The sequence below is a fragment of the Muscardinus avellanarius genome, assembly GCF_963383645.1.
Source record: "Muscardinus avellanarius genome assembly, chromosome: 11".
Lineage (NCBI taxonomy): Eukaryota > Metazoa > Chordata > Mammalia > Rodentia > Gliridae > Muscardinus > Muscardinus avellanarius.
In genome coordinates this window covers 8,412,286-8,432,936 of record NC_137797.1, presented here as the reverse complement: position 1 = coordinate 8,432,936, position 20,651 = coordinate 8,412,286, and the positions used below count along the sequence as shown (strand labels likewise).

General features: G+C 42.1%; 2 protein-coding genes across 3 annotated transcripts in view; one reads left to right on the top strand and one right to left on the bottom strand.

Annotated features, from left to right (window-relative positions):
* The window catches only part of ST13 (ST13 Hsp70 interacting protein), a gene marked incomplete at its 3' end in the record, with an annotated part of 45,586 nt that extends 30,982 nt beyond the window's left edge, over positions 1 to 14,604 (bottom strand). The window contains exons 1-3 of one of the 2 annotated variants that reach the window (XM_080705286.1): positions 14,406 to 14,604; positions 4,907 to 4,964; positions 2,035 to 2,110 (exon numbers count right to left, since the gene is read on the bottom strand). In XM_080705286.1, the coding sequence (XP_080561412.1) occupies positions 2,035 to 2,110; positions 4,907 to 4,964; positions 14,406 to 14,515 (244 nt within the window). In that variant the 5' untranslated portion in view covers positions 14,516 to 14,604. The remainder of the gene's footprint in view (positions 1 to 2,034; positions 2,111 to 4,906; positions 4,965 to 14,405) is intronic. The other variant, XM_080705287.1, reaches the window with a different exon arrangement.
* A 544-nt stretch (positions 14,605 to 15,148) lies between these two features.
* The window catches only part of XPNPEP3 (X-prolyl aminopeptidase 3), a gene marked incomplete at its 3' end in the record, with an annotated part of 64,892 nt that continues 59,389 nt past the window's right edge, over positions 15,149 to 20,651 (top strand). Inside the window, exon 1 of the mRNA XM_080705288.1 lies at positions 15,149 to 15,337. Coding sequence (XP_080561414.1) covers positions 15,274 to 15,337 — 64 coding nt within the window. The 5' untranslated portion in view covers positions 15,149 to 15,273. The remainder of the gene's footprint in view (positions 15,338 to 20,651) is intronic.

The window sequence follows — 20,651 nt, the reverse complement described above, 5'->3', positions numbered from 1 at the left end:
ACAGGACTGAACCCGCCAGTAACAAATTTGGATATATGTTATCCAAATTTTCTAATTACAAATGTAAAAAACTCTGAATTGAAAGATACTACATGTATAAAATACAGTACGGACGTGTGGGGGTGGGGGCATGTGGGATTGAACCCAGAGACATTCTACCTCTGAGCTAAACCTCCAGTCAAATTTTATTTCATATTTGAAAACAGGGTCTCACCAAGTTGCGGAGATCCTTCCTAGGCTGTCGAGGCTTGCTTTGAATCTGTGATCCTGCCGTTTCAGGCTCCCAAGTACTGGGATTATAAATTTGGGATTACAAACATGCCTGGCTATACTATGCATTTTGAACAGTATAAAAAAAGAAACGGAGCCGGGCGTGGTGGCGCACGCTTGTAATCCCAGCATTCGGGAGGCTGAGACCTGGAGGATCGCGGTTCGCGGACAGCCTCAGCTACTTAGTGATGCCCTCTGCAACTCAGTGAGACCCAGTTTCAAAATAAAGAATAAAAAATAGGGCAGGGGGTGTAGCCCAGAGGTCAAATGCCCCTGGGTTCCATCCCCAGACCCGCAAAAAAAAAAAAAAAAAAAAAAAAAGAAACAGCATGGTGATGCATGGTTGTAACCCAGTACTTGGGAGGCTGAGACAAGAGAATCGCAGGTTTTAGGATATCCTCAGCAAGTAGTGAGTCCCTGTTTCAAAATAAAAATAAAACACAGCTAGGGCATAGCTCAGTAAAATGCCCCTGGGTTCAATCCTCAGTGCCACAAACACAAAAAATAGCTCTCAACAATTTTTTATATATAACTATATAAAATGATTTATTTGGAGCTCTAGAGTTTGAACCCTGGAACTCTACCACTGAATTATATCCTTACCCTCTCTTATTTTGAGACAATCCCCCAACCTGGCTTCACACTTTTGATCTTCCTACCTAAGTCTCCCAAGGAGCTGTACTAGCATGCCCAGCTAGATATAAATATTTTAACCAATAATTCAATAATTTAAGTAACATTAATTTATTTAGTATTTTTTCTATTACTTTAAAATATGGCTACTAGAAAATTTTGAGTTTCACTTGTGAGTCATTAACGTTTCCATTAGTGCTGATCTGAAGCTAACAAAAATCAACACAAGCTGGGCATGGTGGCCCAGGCTTGTAACCCCAGTACTTGGGAGGCTGAGACAGGAGGATCCCAGTTCATGGCCAGCCTCAACTACTTAGTGAGGTCCTCCACAACTTAGTAGTAAGACCCTGTTTCAAAATAAAGAATAAAAAAGAGGGCTGGAGGTGTAGCTTGGAGGTAGAATGCCCCCAAAATAAAGAATAAGAGGGCTGGAGGTGTAGCTTGGAGGTAGAATGCCCCTGGGTTTCAACCTTAGTACTGTCAAAAAAAAAAAAAAAAAAAAAAAAAACCATAAACAGGAGGATCACAGATTCAAGGCCAGTCTCAGCATTTTAGTGAGATCCTTTTTCAAAATAATAAATAAAACAAAGAGGGCTAGGGTGTACCTTGAATATGAAATGCTCCTGTTTAATTCCTAGAACTAAAAAAGCTACATTATATCTATCATAAGGCTATAAAATAAAAATTAAATACTGTCTCCATGGATCACAGGTTTGCAGCAAACCTTAGCATCTGATACCCTCTCCACAAGTTACTAAGACCCAATTTCAAAATAAAAACTAAAATAGGGCCGGGCGTGGTGGTACACACTTGTAATCCCCACGCTTGGGAGGCTGAGACAGGAGGATCGCGCAGGTTCAAAGCCAGCCTCAGCTACTTAGTGAGGCTCTCAGCAACTTAGTGAGACCCTGTTTCCAAATAAAATATAAAATGGGTCTGGGAGTATAGCCTGGAGGTAGAAAGCCTCTGGGTTCCACCCCCAGTACCACCAAAAAAGAAAAAAAAAAAAGCTAAAATAGAGCTGGGGGATGACACTCAAGAGGTAGTATACGCCTGGTTTGATCCCCAGCACCAAAAATTAAGTAAACAGATAAACAAGCAAACAAATAAAAATAAATACTGTCTCCTCACCTACATCACTCTCCTCACTCGATGGCTCATCTGTCTTTATGTTCTCCTCTGTCTTCTTGCTATCTACTTTTTCTTCCTAGGAAAAGGAAAGCAAACATCACTATCAGTATTTGGTTAACACACCCAAAATATATATGTACTAACTTATATATAAGCACTGTTTGTGTTACTCAGTTTTTAAAAATTTTGTTCATTTCTCCTATGTAATTAATTACAGGTCCAGTCCCTCATTCAAACCTTTAAGAACAATGCATTTTTCTTGTAGTACTGGGAGTGGAAGCCAGGGGCATTATTATACCTCCGAGCTACACCCCCAGGCATGCATGCATTCATTCATTCATTCATTTCGCAGTGCTGGGGATACAACCCAGAGGTATTCTACCTCTGAACTACACTCCCATAAGTATTTTTTTATTCTTTTTTTGTGTGTGTGGTACTGGGAATGAAACCCAGGGGCCTTCTACCTCTGGGCTATACTCCTAGACCTATTTTATATTTTATTTGGAAACAGGGTCTCACTAAGTTGCTGAGAGCCCCACTAAGTAATTGAGGCTGGCTTCGAACCTGTGTGATCCTCCTGTCTCAGCCTCCCCAGTACTGGAATTATAAGCGTGTGCCACCACTACCAGCTTTTATTTTAAAACAGGGTCTCACTGAGTTTCAAAGGGCCTCACTAAATAGCTGAGGCTGTCCACAAACAGCAATCTTACTGTCTCAGCTTCCCAAATGCTGGGATTAGAAGTGTGCACCACCACGCCTGGCTAGAACAATGCATTTTAGAACTTCAAATTTTTTGGATTTTAGAAAGCACGTGCTATACATATAATACCCCGATGGGCACAAGGGCTTGTAGTTCTCCATAATCACATTTTTTCTGAGAAATGAAATCAAGCATTCATAACAATAACCATGCAGAATGGAATGCCTATGGGTCCCAGCTACCTGAAAGGCTGTGGCAAGAGAATTGGTTGAGTCCATAAATTAAAAACAAGTCTAAGCAATCTAGAGAGAATCCATTTACAAAAATAAACACAGCCAGGTGTAGTGGCACACCTTCTAATCCCAATATTTGGGACACAGAACAGGAGGATCACAGGCTCAAAGCAGCCTCAACAACTTAGTGAGACCCTGTTTCCAAATAAAAAACAAAATAGGCTTAGGTTCCATCCCCAGTAAAACACACACACACAAAATAAGTTACTTAAAGTCATTTCTGCATTAAAAAAAAGCCCAATTTTTTTTTTTTTTTTTTTTTTTTTTGGTGGTACTGAGGTTCCTGGAAGCCCTTCTACCTCTGGGATACACTCCCAGAACTATTTTTATATTTTTATTTGGAAACAGGGTCTCTTAAGCCAGAGAGGTTGGCTTCAAACCTGCACGATCCTCCTTGTCTCCGCCTCCCAAGCGCAGGGATTACAAAGCGTGAGCCACCACACACGGCTAAAAGCCCAATTTTAAAAAATTGATATATTGCCGGGCGTGGTGGCTCATGCTTGTAATCCCCACGTTTGGGAGGCAGAGACAGGAGGATCGCGCAGGTTCAAAGCCAGCTGCACGCGCTGGCTTAGGAGACCCTGTTTCCAAATAAAACTGTAAAAAAAATAGGTCTGGGAGTGTATCCCGGAGGTAGAAGGGCTTCAAGGAACCCAGTACCACCAAAAAAATAATAATAATAAAAAAAAATAAAAAATTGATATCAAAGTCCAAACCAGGCATGGAGGTCTGTGCTTGAAATCCCAACACTTGAGAGATTGACAAAGGAGAAATAAGGGTTTGCGGCCAGCCTGAGCTGCTTAATGAGGTTTTCTATAATTTAGTGAGACCCTGCTTTAAAATAAAGAATAAAAAAATAGGGATGAGGTGTAGTTTGGAGGTAGAATGCCTCTGGGTTCAATCCCCAGTACCACAAAGATAAATAAATAAATCAAAATCTCATTATATAACTTTTTTTTTTTGCAGTATTGGGGATCAAATCTAGTCTTTGTGCATGCTAGGCAAGCACTCTGTCACCGAGCCATGTCCCCAGCCCTTCAAAATTTCATTATGCAAGCCGAGCGTGGTGGTGTACACTTGTAATCCCAGTACTTGGGAGGCTGAGACAGGAGGATCACAGGTTCTCAGCCAGCCTAAGCTACTTAGCTACTTAGTGAGATCCTCCGCAAACATAGTGAGATTCCGTTTCAAAATAATTCAAAATAAAGAATAAAAACAGGGCCAGGAGCATAGCTCTGAGGTAGAATGCCTCTGGGTTCAATTACCAAAAACAAAAAACAAACAAAAAAAAAACCTCATTACACAACAAATTATTTGTATAAGACGCTGGGCTAGGTATTTAAAGAGAATGATGAAGACTACAAATGTACATCAGCACATGGCTTATAAAACTTACAGATCATGCATAAATATACAGGTAATATATATTTTAAAAACAGCGAATATCCATTCCAAAATTTCAGTTTTAAGTCAGCTTCTAGAGATTGGCCTAGAAAATAAAATTTTTACAAAAACAAACTTCTTAAAAGAACTTCTTTCCCAGTGATCTTGGGAAAATCAGAATAGGTCATTTGAGAGCAGCATTTAAAAAACACACTTAAAGCTAGGTGTGGTGGCGCACACTTGTAATCCCAACATTTGGGAGGCTGAGACCGGAGGATCAGGACTCACGGACACCCTCAGCTACGTAGTGAGGCTCTCTGCAACTCAGTGAGACTCTGTTTTAAAATAAAGAATAAAAAAAAATTGGGCAGAGAGTGTAGCTCAGAGGTCAAATGCCTCTGGGTTCTATTCCCAGACCTGCAAAAACACAAAACAAAACACTCTTAAGAAATCTTACAGTATTTTATCAGTAAACAAAAATGAAATTAAAACTTACCTTGATATTTTCTTCTGATTTAGCTTTCTGAGTAGCAGGTGGAACTTTACCCCCCATGCTTGGAAAAGATGAGAAAAAAAAGTATTTGTTTAGAAAATTAGAATTCTGTCAAGGAAAATATTCATGTCTGCAATTTCAAAATTAAAAAGCAAAGCATCCAACTAATATAAATGTTTTGGCATTATTATGGTGGGTTTTTTGTTTTTTAGCTTAAAAGCCATTTCTTTTGCGCCGGGCGTGGTGGCGCACGCTTGTAATCCCCACACTTGGGAGGCGGAGACAGGAGGATGGTGCAGGTTTGAAGCCAACCTCACTGGCTTAAGAGACCGTTTCCAAAAAATAAAAAAATCATAGCCGGGCGTGGTGGCGCACGCTTGTAATCCCCACACTTGGGAGGCTGAGACAGGAGGATCGCACAGGTTCAAAGCCAGCCTCAGCTACTTAGTGAGGCTCTCAGCAACTTAGTGAGACCCTGTTTCTAAATAAAATACAAAAAATAGGTCTGGGAGTATAGCCCTGCGGTAGAAAGCCTCTGGGTTCCACCCCCAGTACCACCAAATTAATTAATTAATTAATTAATCAGAAAATAGGTCTAGGAGTGTAGCCCGGAGGTAGAAGAGCTTCCAGGAACCCCAGTATTACACACATACACACACAAAAAAATTTATTTTAACCGTATTACTTAACCCCTTCCCCTGCCTCTATAACCCTAATAAATAATTATACAAAACCATTCGTGGTGGCGCACGCTTGTAATCCCAGCATTCAGGAGGCTGAGACCAGAGGATCACGGTTTGCGAACAGCCTCAGCTACTTAGGCCCTCTGCAACTTAGTGAGACCCTGTTTCAAAATAAAGAATAAAAAATAGAGCAGGGGGTATAGATTGGGGGTCAAATGCCCCTGAATTCCATCCCCAGACCCTTTCCAAAGGAAAAATTAAAGGCAAAAATTTAACATGCAGTGACAAAAATGATTCACACAAATAGACAGCTTATGAAATAATTATGCATTCATAATAATTCAAAATGTCCAAAGTTTCATCTGACTGAGACCTCTAAGGATCTTCTTGAGGGATCACATGCCCCTCGCATTATATATTTTCTCCTCTTCATCTCCTCTAAACTTCACTAATACTTCCTTTGGCTTGGCAAATCTCTTCAAAAAGTCCAGAGTAATACCACAAATTACATACAAACAACAACAACAACAAAAAGAATCATTAGGAAAGGAGGATCACAGGTTCTCAGCCAGCCTCAGCTTTACTTAGTGAGGTTCTCCACAACTTAATGAGACCCTGTTTCAAAATAAAAAATGAAAAAATAGGTCTGGAGGTGTAGGTCATAGTCAGAGTGCCCCTGGATTCAACCCCCAGTACTATTGAAAAAAAAATAGATATATAGATATGATATGATAAGCTCCATTTGGTGTAGACCCTCAAGCATACCATGCCAACAGTCTAGTGACTAAAATGTCTTATTGGAAACAAAATGTCTGCTAAGGTCAAAACAGTCAGCAGAAACAATAAAAAGCCACTAATTTCTATGTGAAAAAAAGATATATTAACTTGATAAACAGAAAGGACCTCTCCCTATGATACCCTTAAAAGAGATGATTCTAATTACAGTAGTTTCCACATTTATATTCATTTCAATTGTGTGGAATTTGTAGACACATGATAAATGTAGGTTGAATTCAAATGGGTTATCAAAACTGGTTTTGATAACCAGTAATCTGGATACTATACTCTAAATTCTGAATTGAGAGTAGAGTGCATTCTGTTGGCTTCTTTGAAAATGTGTGCTAAAAGCCATGTGCCAAGCACTGACTGGAGGATAGAATACAAAAACACTCCCCTATAAACTGATAAAGCACATTCAAAACACAAGTAGCCAAGCTTGGTTCAGACAGGAGAATTGCATGTTCACAGATTTAGACATTTTGGTTTTAGGGGTTGTTGCTGTTGTTTTAATTTGCCTTTTTAACTTTTTTTGGTGGTACTGAGAATTGAACCCATGTGCTTTTTGGAGCGGGGGGGGGTATTGGGGATCGAACGCAGAGATGTGTTACTTAGCTATACCCTCAGCATGATTTTATTTTATATTTTTTAATGAATTAATTTATTTATATGCAGTACTAGGGATGGAACCCAGGGGCATTCTACCTCTGAGCCACACCCAGCCCAATTTTGCGGGGCAATACTAGGGATGGAACCCAGAGTGATTCTACTTCTGAGCTATAACCCCAGCCCTATCTTTTATTCTTTATTTTGAAACAGGGTCTTACTGAGTTGCAAAGGGCCTAAGTAGTAGCTGAGGCTGTCCTCAAACTGCAGCCTCCCATCTCAGCCTCCCAAATGCTGGGATAATAAGCATGTGCCACCAAGCCCAGCACTTACTTTGTAATTCTGCAAAGTAAAATGATTTAAGGATAAGAAACAGGCATGTAAACATCACAAAATTCTTTTAATAGGAAAAACTTTTCAAAGGAGCACAGTAATCAAACTTTTTTTTTTTTTTTTGGTGGTACTGGGGTTCCTGGAAGCCCTTCTACCTCCAGGCTACACTCTCAGACCTATTTTTACATTTTTATTTGGAAACAGGGTCTCCTAAGCCAGCGCGCGCGGCTGGCTTCGAACCTGCGTGATCCTCCTGTCTCTGCCTCCCAAGCACGGGGATTACAAGCGTGCGCCACCACGCCCGGCCTCAAACACTACTTTTGAAGTTAAATTTTCATGAAGTCACAAGTCTTCTTAAGTTGTATTTTTCCTAAATTTCAAAATGCAGCACCAGGATTGTATTTAAGTGACATCTAAATAGTCACAATGCTCTAACACTGGGGAGTGATATTCCTGCCAAGAAATCTAACCAGCTAAACCTAATTCTAAGTAAAGACCAGACAAGCTAAAATTGAGGACAATTCTACAAAATAATGCCTTGTAATATTACAACTTCAAGATCAGGAAAGTCAAGTAAGACTCAAAAACTTTCACAATGGAGGTTAAGAACCACAACAACTGAATGTCAACACTCAATTCTGAGAATCAGATAATATTAAACGTATCCATATTAGTTTCCTGACTGATGGTTACACTATAGAAAGTGTTCTTTTTTGTAGAAACTAAAAACTCAACATCATTGGAAGGAATAATACTGGCAGTTTACTCTCAAAGGTTTCAGTTAAAATAGTTCTTTGTAACATACTTGCAATTTTTCTTTGAGCCAGAAACTATTCCAAAAAAAATCATGACAAGGTTTAAGCATAAGCTAGATTTTGTTTCTCACATTCCAAGTTCTCGGTCACTACTGAAGATGGCACTAACTTATGGGTACAGATATTTCAACCAATGATTCTAAGATTTAGAAAGCTAGTTTTCTGCCAAATATTTTTATTTGGGCTTTGCGAGCACAGGCTTACGTCACATAATCTGGCAGGGGCTGGTGCAAAGACCTTCCTCATACAGGACAAACAAAACTTCATTTGTAAGTCTTTTAACTTGTCAATTAAAACCTTCAAACTAGCCAGGCATGATAGCGTGTTCCTATAAATCCCAGTACATGGGAGGTGGAGACAGGACGATCACAGATTCAAGGACAGCCTCTGCAAATAGTGAGACTCTCATCAACCTAGCAAGACCATTTCAAAATAAAAATAAAATCGAGCTGGGGATATAGTTCAGAGGTAGAATGCCCCCAGGTTCCATCCCCAGTACTAAAAAAAAAAAAAAAAAAGCCAAGTATGGTGGCACACACCTGTAATTCCAGTACTTGGGAGGCTGAGACAGGAGGATCACAGGTTCATGACCAACTTCAGCTACTTAGTAAGGACTTTCTCAACTTAGTGACACCTGTTTCAAAATAAAGAAAAAATCGGGCTGGGGGTGTAGCTCAGAGGTAGAATGCCCCTGGGTTCAATCTCCAGTACCTAAAAATAAAGCCTATAATCTGCTTTATGTTATATTTACAGAAATGTAAAAAAAAAATCTGGATACTATACTCTAAATTCTGAATTGAGAGTAGAGTGCATTCTGTTGGCTTCTTTGAAAATGTGTGCTAAAAGCCATGTGCCATGCACTGACTGGAGGATAGAATACAAAAACACTCCCCTATAAACTGGTAAAGCACATTCAAAACACAAGTAGCCAAGCTTGGTTCAGACAGGAGGATTGCATGTTCACAGCCAGCCTCAGCTACTTAGCGAGACCCTCTATAACTCAGTTTCAAAATAAGGAATGGAAAATAGGGAAAGGGGTGTAGCTCAGTAGAATGCCCCTAGGTTGAATCCCCAGTACCCTCCCCCCAAAAAAGACACAAAGAAGACTAAAAGTTATTAAATGGAAAATAATCAGCCTCAGCTACTGAGTGAGGCTCTCAGCAACTTTGTGAGACCCTGTTTCCAAATAAAATATAAAAACGGTCTGGGAGTATAGCCCAGAGGTAGAAAGCCTCTGGATTCCACCCCCAGTACCACAAAAAATAAATAAATGAGAAAAAATGGTGGCAGAAAATGCTTTTCCCTCAATGAAGAGTAAAAGAAAAAGATCTCAAAATATATATGTTGAAAATAGTCTTCCTCCCTACTGACTACTAGTCCAGTTTTTTTTTTTTTAAATGTATCTCTTTGTATAATTTAAAAAGTTGTTAAACTAGCTGGGCATGGCGGGCAGGCTTATAATTCCAGGATTTGGGAGGCTGAGACAGGAAGAGCACAGTTCAAGGACAAGCTCAACTACTTAATGAGGCCCTTTGCAACTCAGTGAGACCCTGTTTCAAAATAAAAAATAATAGGGCTGGGGATGTAGCTCAGAGGTAGAATGCCCCTGGGTTCCATCCCCAGTATTGCAAAAAATAATTAAGTGGTTGCTAAACTAATAAATCCTTACATTTTGAATAAAATTCTAAGCTATAAACTATGATAGTAATTATTGCAAATAAACTGTTCTTCAACATCTAAGACTAGGTACCTGTAATTAATTTTGTATGGGGGGAAAGAACTCTGAAATGGTTTCAAGAAACCCTAACAGGATCAGTATTTCTGGACTGAGATGTCTCCAAATTCAGCCCAATCTATCATAATACTGGCCTGCTTTACAACAAAGATGAATGCAAACTGAGAAACGGATACAAACCCAAGTAAAGGCCCCAAAGCCTATAAAAATGGCAGTTTAAATTTAAAAGCCAAGCCGGGCGTGGTGGTGCATGCTTGTAATCCCAGCATTTGGGAGGCTGAGACAGGAGGATTGTGCAGGTTCAAAGCCAGCCTCAGCTACTTAGTGAGGTCCTTTGCAACTCAGTAAGACCCTGTTTCAAAATAAAGAATAAAAAGTAGGGCTTGGGGTGTCACTCAGAGGTAGACTGCCCCTGGGTTCCATCCCTAGTACCGCAAAATAAATAAATAAATTTTAAAAGACAGAGTGGTGGCGCATACTAATAATCCAAGTATCTGGGAGGCTAAGACAAGAGGATCACAGTTTGAGGATAGGTCGAATGCCCCTGGGTTCCATTCCCAGACTCACAAAAATAAACAAATAAATAAATATAAAAAAGAAATAGTCTTGGAATAGAATGTCCCTGGGTTCAATCCCTAGTACCACAAATAATAACAATAACAACAAAAGTTTCTGTTAATATTTCAACTTTAGTTCAAAATTAAGGTGCTTAAACGACAAGATGCTTTACGCTTTATACATAATCCCCTAATTTAAACTACAAGGGAAAAAAAATGAAATCAGAAAGGAAAACTGGGATAAACTATGAGAAGCTTCAATTAAGATGCTTGGTAAAGCCAGGCATGGTGGTCCAGGCTTGTAATCCTCGTACTTAGGAGGTTGAGACAGAAGGATAGCAGGTTTGCAGCCAGTATCAGCTACTTAGTGATACCCTGTTGCTTGGGAGGCTGAGACAGGAGGATTGCACAGGTTCAAAGCCAGCCTCAGCTACTCAGTGAGGCTCTCAGTAACATAGTGAGACCTTGTTTCCAAATAAAATATAAAATAGGCCTGAGAGTATAGCCTGGAGGTAAAAGGCCCTGGGTTCCACCCCCAGTACCATGAAAAAAAATAGGGCTGAGGGTGAAGCTCAGGGGTAGAAGGCCTCTGGGTTCAAATCCACAGAAGAGCCAAAAAAAGAAAAAATGAAAAATGAAAAAGAAAATGCACGGCGAGCCTGGTACGGTATCACAGACCTGTAATCTCAGTACTTGGGGGCTGAATGAAACAGGACACTCCCAGGTTCAAGGACAGCCTCAGCAAGTGATGAGCAACCTAGCTATACCCTATTTCAAAATAAAAATAAAATAGGGCTTGGGTAGCCAGAGGTAGAATGCCCCTGGGCTCAATCCTCAGTCACACACACACACACACACACACACACACACACACACACACACACGATGCATGGCAATTTTGGGGAACATTAATGTAAAAATTCACAGACCTCAAATTGGAATTCTGAAATATAGCCATAATCTAATCTCTCCAGCACAAGTTATAACATTATTCTTATACACATTTTAACATTTTTTTCAGCATCCCCTCTTCCTTTCTAATAAGAAAGTCAAAAAATTGTATTTACTCAGTTTACACTTGGTACCAGGCTATTTGTTCCTGTGATGTGTCTGTTTTACCTGGAATTTTAGAAACAATTAAGTGTACAACATTTCCTGTAACAAGTAGATACAAAAGTATAAAAAGCGTAGAAACTTCTGTGGGGGGGGGGGGCCACTGGGGACTGAAGGGGGGGCATTCTACCTCTGAACTATACCCCCAGTCCTACTTTGTGTGTTTGTGTGTCTGTGTGGTACTGGGGATGGAACCCAGGGGCATTCTACCTTGGGCTACATACACCCCCGGACCTGTTTTTTTAAATATATTTTACTTGGAAATAGGGTCTCACCAAGTTGGTGATAGCCTCACTAAGCTGCTCAGGCTATCTTCCAACTTGCAATCCGGTCTCAGCCTCCCAAGTACTGAGATTACAAGCGTGAGCCACCACACCTGGCTCCCCCGGCCTTAATTTATTCCTTATTTTGAAACAGGGTCTCACTAAAGTTGCAGAGAGCATTGTAAATTGTTGAGACTAGCCAAGAACTTGTGATCCTCCAGTTTCAGCCCCTGAAATACTGAAATTACAAGCATGTGGCACCATGCCCTCCTCTTAAAAACATCTTAAGTAAGGCTTTTAGACAAACGTCATGCAACAGAGAAAACAAAATCTAGTCCTTTGAGTCCGTTTTAGTTTTACAAAGTAGAATTCTTACTTTTAACAGCAGTGTCACAAGGTTACTATCAATTTTAAATGCCCTCAAGTACAAATCTCACTGTGCTAAAAGACTGAAAAACTCATTGAGAGAAAAATACTATCACCACACACATGGACAATTTTCTTCTGGGTAATGGGGATTGAACCCAAGGGCATTCTACCGCCACACTACACCGCATGCCTTTTTGTTTTAAAACAAAGTCTCAGTAAATTGCTAAGGCTGGCCTCAAACCTGTGATCCTTCCATCTCAGACGTCCAAGTACTGAATTACTTACTGGTTTGATGCAGGCTCTCTGATAGATTTTTCTTTCTTTCTTTCTTCTTCTTCTTCTTTTTTTTTTTTTTTTTTTTTTTTTTTTTTTGTGGTACTGGGGATTGAACCCAGGAGCATTCTACCTCTGAGCTGCGCCCCCAGCCCTATTTTTTTAGTCTTTCTATTTTTTGAAACAGAGTCTCACTGAGTTGCAAAGGGCCTTGCTAGTAGCTGAGGCTGTCTGCAAATAGCCATCCTCTGGTCTCGCCTCCCAAATGCTGGGATTACAATAGTGCACCACCACACCCGGCCCCTGATAGATTTTTAACTTAAGTTCCTCCCTTAAAACAAGCTTGTTGCAAGAAATACTCTTTTAAATACTTGGCAATCAGGCTTTCACCTTCCTTTATAAAAAAGATTACTAAGAGCCGGGCGTGGTGGCGCACACTTGTAATCCCAGCACTTGGGAGGCTGAGACAGGAGGTTCGCACATGTTCGAAGTCAGCCTCAGCTACTCAGTGAGGCTCTCAGCAACTTAAATAAGACCCTGTTTCCAAATACAGTATAAAATAGGTCTGGGAGTATAGCCCTGAAGTAGAAAAGCCCCTTGGGTTCCAACCCCAGTACCACACACACAACACACATAAACACACACACACACACACACACACACACACACACACACACACACACATATATGTAAAAAGATTGTTAGCACTATTACAGCAGTGTCTCTTAGGAACCACAGTGCTCTGCAGAACTGTTCATCCCTGTAAAGGCCATTTAGATGTTAGCTCCTTTTTTTGTTTTAGAAGGGGTCCCACTCCTTTGCAGGCCCTGGCCTCTTTCTCCTAGGCTCAAATGATCTTTCTTCCTCAACCTCTTGCCTAGCTGGTTTTACAGGGATATGCCAGGGTCCTGACACACTGTGAGCCATTTTCGCCTTTAAATTCCCTACTAGTTGTGATTCCCCCCTCCCCAGGGGTGATTAAACAAAGCTTCTTGGTCGGTAGTCACATTTTCTTTTTAAGTCACCTCTTGGGAGATTTTCCTCTTTTTCTTGAGCCCCCCCCCCCAAATCACGTACACCACTAATCTCTACTACAAAATACGTATTAAGCTGGGCATGGTGGCACACGCTTACAATCTAATTCTTGGGAGGCTAAGACAGGAGGATCCAGGTTTGCGGTCTGCCTCAGCTTCCTTGGTGAGGCCCTCTGCAACTTAGACAAAAATCAAAATCAAATAAAAAATCAAATTTAAAAATCAAGGCTAAAAAATAGGTCTGGGGGGGGGGAGTAGCTCGGAGGTAGAATGCCCCTGGGTTCCATTCCCAGTAGCGGGAAAAAAAAAAAAAAAGAGAGAACGAAAAAACATTAAAACGGTTATTTGTCTGTACCCTACAATAGGCAGTAGTTATACTGTTTCCCAGCAGCTGGCACAATGCCTGTTCGATTAACTCCTTGCTCAAAAGGAAGTACTCTACAATTAAAGAAAACAAGAATATATCCTGGGAACATAGTGATCGTTAAAAAAAAAAAAAAAAACGCTTTCCTTAAAACGCCTAAGGTGACAGCACTGCTACAAACGGGGTAAATACGACGGTTCCTAAGTCACTTAAATCTACGCAGTTAGCATCACTGTAAAGGTAAAATAAGAATATTAAATCTCGGCATTCCTATTTCAAAACCTGTTGTCAGTACTGTGACACCATGTAAAGGGACAGCGAATAAAGAAGCGACTTGGTGCCCTGCGACCTAAACAGGACGCCAGATCAATTAACCCCCCCCCCCCCCCCGCCAACCGAGCGCCGCGCTTCTCGCGCCCGGACCCTGCAGCGCCCAGGGGCGCACTTCACTCCGCCCCAGAGACGCTGTGGGGCCCCGGGGTGCGGAGCGAGGTCGCGGCCTCCACCCGCCCCCTCCCCCGGCCTGGGCGAGCCGAGGGCCGCCGCGCCGCCCGCCCCAACGGTCCGGCCGCGGTCTCACCTCTCCACCCACTCCCGCAGGAAGCCCATCTCCTCGGCGTGCAGGACGCTCGGGTCCTGCCTGCACAGCTTCACGAAGGCCCGGAGCTCGCTCACTTTGCGGGGGTCCATGGCGGGGAGGCTGGCGGCCGGATCGCAGGCCCGGGCGCGGCTCGGCGGGACCGCGAACAGGGGGGCGGCTGCCGCGAGGCCGAACAGACGAGAACCTCCCCGGCGCTGGCTCCGCCCCCCGCGGCCTCGTGACCCGGGGCCGGCGCTCCCGGCCTCCTCCCCGGCGCTCCGCTCCTGCGCACTGCCCAGAACCTTCTAGAAACGCGCTGTTCGTATTACTGCCCGCCTCTTTCCGCAGTCACTCCTATATGCATTCTTTTGGGTGTTACCGGGAACTGAAAAACCCAGGGGCATTTTCCCTGAACTACACTCCCAGCCCTATTTGAATTATTTTAAAACAAGGTCGCGCAGCGTTGCTGAGGGCCAGAACCGCAGAGGCCGGCGATTCTCCCGGCTCGGCCTCCCCAGTACAAGCGTGCGCCACAACGGCGGGCTTTCATAAGCACTCTTAACTCTGAACTAGCTCCTAGGATGAGTCACGCTCCCTAGGTGGGCGGGAAAGAGCCACCCCACGGAACCAATAGGAACCCGACGCTCTGGGACTGTGGGAAGTTGGGGAACGTGACGCCCTAAGGGAGAAGCAGCCCCCAGCCCCAGCGCTAGGCCTCCGTGACGTCATCATCCAGCGCCGCCGCGGAAGGAAAGCCCGCTAGCGGCTTCCGGCGGAAGGGGAGGGGCCTTTTCGCGATTTCCTGGCGACGCGGCTCCTCTGGCAGCTTCTTCTAACCGTTGTCTTTCTGTCGCGCGAACCGGCGGTCATGCTTTGGCTCCTCTCCACCCCCAAGCTGGTTCCCGCCGTAGCAAGTGCCCGTGGCCTCTCAGGTTAGACTCTACTCCCACGGTGTTCCCTCCTGGGCTTGCTCTCGGAGAAGCCTGAGACGCCCCAGAGGGATCTAAGCTGGTCTCAGATGATCCCTGGCTCTGGACCCTTCTCTTGCTGGGGCCATCGCGGATTTCTTCTTTCTCGGCTGCTCCTTGAAAAGGGTGGGCCCTGTGTTCTCTCTACCGTTGAGGTATTCTGGGAAGCCGAATGACTGCAGACAGAAAAGTGTGTGCCATAACCCGGAGGGACTGTCTTCAAAGTTACTCGGACTCAGAAGCTCTGTCATTTGTCATTGCACTTGTTTAGGTGACAAAGTGTTTCACATCGAGTAGCTCTTTTTTTCTGTTAGGTCGACACAGAATCCTATCTTGTTTTCAAAGAGTTGGTTGGAGAACTGGTTCCAGAATGTACAAGAAACATGTCTAGTAACAGAACTTTTGAGCAATTCCTCTCGGAAGAGTTAATGTTTGGAAATAGTCCAAGGGTTTTTGTGTCTGAAATTTTTGTTTGTAATGACAAGATGAAGGACCCTGGGAACAAAGGGACCCATGTTTTGTACAGATGTACTCTATCATGAAGAATTGATCTGGTGGAACATAAAGCTTTTTTTTTTTGGGGGGGGGGTTACTGGGGATTGAACCCAGGGGCATTCTACGTCCGAGCTGCACGCCCAGCCCTACTTTATTTTTATTTTGAAACAGGGTATCACTAGATTTATGACTCTCACTATTTGCTGAGTCTGTCCTTGAACCTGCAAGTCTCCTATCAGCCTCCCAAGTACTAGGATTACAGGCTTGTGCCACCACACCGGCAAACATGAAATTTATACAGTGAAAACTGAATCAGCTACCTTGTGGGCAATACTGCCATTGGACATTTCAGCTTTGGAGACTAATGTGTGAAACAGAGCATACAATAGTCGATATTAAAACTATATGTCTATTAACAGTAACTTCATTCTTCTAGTTTCTGCATTGTGCCAAAACCTTGTCATCATCCTCTATCATACCCAATATAATACTCTGTCAGTGGATTCTGTTTGACCCTACTTCTTTAATATATCTTAAAAATTCATCACTCACCGGGCGTGGTGGCCGGCGCTTGTACTCCCGCGCTTGGAAGGCCGACACAGGAGGATCGCGCAGGATCGAAGCCAGCCTCGCTGGCTTAAGAGACCCTGTTTCCAAATAAAAATATAAAATACGTCTGGGAGGGTAGCCCGGAGGTAGAAGGGTTTCCAGGAACCCCAATACCACCAAGAAAAAAGAAAAGTTCATCACTCTATACTACCATCCTGGACCAAGCTACTATAATTTCTTACCTGGATTATGGCAGTAGCCTGATTTTCCTGCTTATAACTGCTTGCTTTGAGTCTATTTTCAACAACAGCAGCTAGAGGGGTCCTATTTAAATATATTATGTCACTCCTTTCCTAAAAAACGGTGACTTCCTATCACATGTTTAGTATCGAACACATATTTTATCACCATCTAGGAGTCCTTTCACAATCTGACTTCTTTTAACCTTTCAGATTTTATCTACTTGCTGTCATAATCTACCACTTTGGTCTTCTCAGTGTTCCTCAAATTCATCTTATGCAGCTACCTTAGGGATGCTGCATTTGCTGCATTTGCTCTCTTTCACCAGAGAGCCACTTGGCTAACTCCCTCACTTTCTTTAGATCTTGGATGTAACCACTTTTCTCGTCTACTTTAGATGAAAGTACAATTGTTATATCCCAAATTTCTATCCTCTACTAATATTTTTAGTCCCTACAAAAAGCTGACTCTACTGGGTATAGTAGTGTTTGCCTGTAATCCCAGATACTCTAGAGGCTAAAGCACGAGGCCCACTTAAACCCAACAGTTTAAGGCCAGCCTGGTCAACATAGTGACAACAATCTCAAAGAAAAAGTAAGGGGGAAGGCTAACAGATGTGTTTTCTCTGTGTATCGCTTGTGAACTCCATGACAGCTAGAATTGTTGTTGTTTGTTCACTGTTGTACTCCAAGAAACTAGAACCTGACAAATAGCAAGTGCTCAAAAAATAGAATTGAGAGCCAGGTGTGGTGGTGCACACTTGCAATTCCACATTTGGGAGGCTGAGACAGGAGGATCCGGATTCACAGACAACCTCAGTTAGTGAGTCCCTTTGCAACTCAGTGAGACCCTATTTCAAAATAAAGAATTTTTAAAAAATAGGACTAGGGGTGTAGCTTGGAGGTAGAATGCCCCTGGGTTCCATCCCCAGTACCACAAGAAAAAAAGAAAATAGAATTGAAAGAATGACTAAAAGGTTGAGAAACAATGTATCTTGAAACTGAGATTGCCAGGTGGGTGTGGTGGCAGGAGGATCTCACAGATTCTAAGCCAGCCTCAGCTACTTAGTGAGACCCTGTTTCCAAATAAAGTATAAAATAGGTCTGAGAGTGTAGCCTGGACATAAATAGATAGTGTAGCCCCTGGGTTACAAAAAAAATTTTTTGTGACAAATTGGGTGTGGTGGCACATGCCTGTAATCTTCATACTTGGGAGGCTGAGACAGACATTGCAGGTTCAAGACCAGCCTCAGCAACTTAGTGAAACCCTGTTTCCAAATAAAAAATAGAACTGGGGTTGTAGCTCAGAGGTAGAATGTCTCAAGCCCCAGCACTATGGAAAAAAAAAAGTGGAACCGGGAATGGTGGCACACACTTGTAATCCCTGTACTTGGGAGGCTGAGACAGGAGGATCACAGATTCACGGCTAACCTCAGCTACTTAGGCCCTCCACAACTTAGTGAGACCCTGCTTCAGAATTTAAAAATATTTAAAATAGGGTTGGGGTGTAGCTTGGAGATAGAATGGCCCTGAGTTCAATCCCCAGTATCACAGAAAAAAAACTGTGGTATAATATTCATTACATAAAACTTAGCACATTTATAATTTTCAAATATTTAGTAATGTATATTCACATCGTTGTGAAATATCTCTAGACATTTTCATCTTGAAAATCTGAAGCTCGATACACATTTGTTTTTCCCTCCTCCCAACCCTTGGTAACCATTCTGCTTTCTCTGTGAATTTAATTACTTCAGATACTTCATTTAAGTGAATTATAAAGTAATTTATGATAATTATACAATTGAGTCACTGACTTATTTCACTTTTAATGTAATATCTTGACGGCTCATCCATAACATAGAAAGGAGGCCCATTCATATTAAAAAAAAAAACAGGGTTTTCTTAATCCGGATGATAATCTAAGGGTGTATTTCATATTTTGTCAACTTTTTTTTTTTTTTTTTTTTGGTGGTACGGGGGTTCCTGGAAGCCCTTCTACCTCTGGGCTATAGTCCCAGACCTATTTTATACTTTTTTTTTTTTTTTTTTTTTTTTTTTTTTTTCCCATTTGGAAACAGGGTCTCTTCGACCAGCACGGCTGGCTTCGAACCTGCGCCATCCTCCTGTCTCCTCCTCCCAAGTGCGGGGATTACAAGTGTTCGCCACCACGCCGGGCAAATTTTTTTTTTTTTTTTTTTTTTTTTTTTGTACTGGCAGTTGACCCCTGGGCCATTCTATCTCTGAGCTACACCCCAGCCCTATATTTATTTATTTATTTATTTATTTATTTATTTATTTATTTATTTGTGGTACTGGGGTTCCTGGAAACCCTTCTACCTCCAGGTTACAATCCCAGACCTATTTTTATATTTTTATTTGGAAATAGGGTCTCTTAAACCAGAGAGGCTGGCTTCAAACCTGTGTGATCCTACTGTCTCTGCCTCCCAAACGTGGGGATAACAAGCGTGCACCACCACGCCTGGCATTTTTATTCTTTATTTTGAAACAAGGTCCTGCTAACTTGCTATGGTTGGCCTTGGACTTGCAATACTTGTGTCTCAGCCTCCAAAATAGGATTACCAGGACCACCTGAATTTATTTTATTTTATTTTATTTATTTATTTATTTTGTTCTGGGGATTGAGCCCACGGGCGTTCTACCTCTGAGCTACACCTCAGCCCTATTTTATTTATTTTTTTATTTGGAAACAGGGTCTCACTAAGTTAAAAGCCTTGCTAAGTTGCTGAGACTGACTTCGAATCTATGATCCTTCTATCTCAGCCTTCCTGGTACTGTGATTACAGGTGTGTGCTACCATGCCTGACTTTTAATTCATCTCTTAATGAACATTTGGCTTGCTTCTACCTCTTGGTATTGTCAATAGTACAGTTATGAATGTGCAAATATAAGTCTGTTCTTAACCTAAAAGAAAAATACTGTGTGAGGGGGTACTGGGGGTTGAACCCAGGGGCATTCTACCTCTGAACAACTCCTCAGCCCTATTTTATATTTTATTTTAATACAGGGTTTTGCTAAATTGTAGAAGGACTTGCTGAATTGCTGAGACTGTCCTGGAACCTGAGATCCTCCAGTCTCGAGCCTCCAAAAGTACTGGGATTATAGGTGTGGGTCACCATACTGGCTAAGCTAAGACGATAGAATCTCAGGTTTGAAGCCAACCTTGGCAACTTAGGCCCTCAGTAACTTAGCAAGACACCGTTTTGGGTTTAGCTTCCAGTACAAAAAAGGAAAAGAGAAAAAAATACTTTACACCCTAAGTTTTATAATTTGTAATGTCTTTAAGTGACATGTTAAATGCTCTACCTCCATTGGAAAAGAGTAATTTTATGAGTTAAGTATATAGTCTGGACTTATGTATCTTAAAATGTTTTTATCTCCTAATATATGTGTTTCAGAAGTTTGTGTAATAGTTTTCATTAGATAAAATGAATAAAATAAATCATAGCTGCACCTCAGGAAAAGAAATTCTGTATGCAAACAACTCAGAAATAAAATTTTAGCCAGGTGTGGTGGCTCATGCTTGTAATCCCAGTTCTTGGGAGGCTAAGACGGGGATTGAGGGTTCACGGCCAGCCTCAGCTACTTTAGTGAGGCCCTCCACAACTTGGTGACCACTGGCTCTTGTTTCCAAAAATGAAGAATAAAAAATAGGACTGGGATCAGAGGTAAACTTGTCCCTGGGTTCAATCCTCGGTACTGAAAAAAAAAAAAAAAGTGCATGCTTTCCCAGTACTTGGGAAGACCAAGACAGGAGGATCACAGGTTTGTAGCCAGCCTCAGCTACATAGTGGGACCCTCTTTCAATATAAAGAATAAAACACAGGGCAGGGGGTTTAGCTCGGAGATCTAATGACCCTGGGGACCTACTCCCCCCCCCAAAAAAAAAGGAGAATGAAAAAAACTTGCTTTTTTTTTTTCCCTTTGCTTTGCAGTACTGGGGATGAGGTAAGTAGCTGAGGCTATCCGCCAAC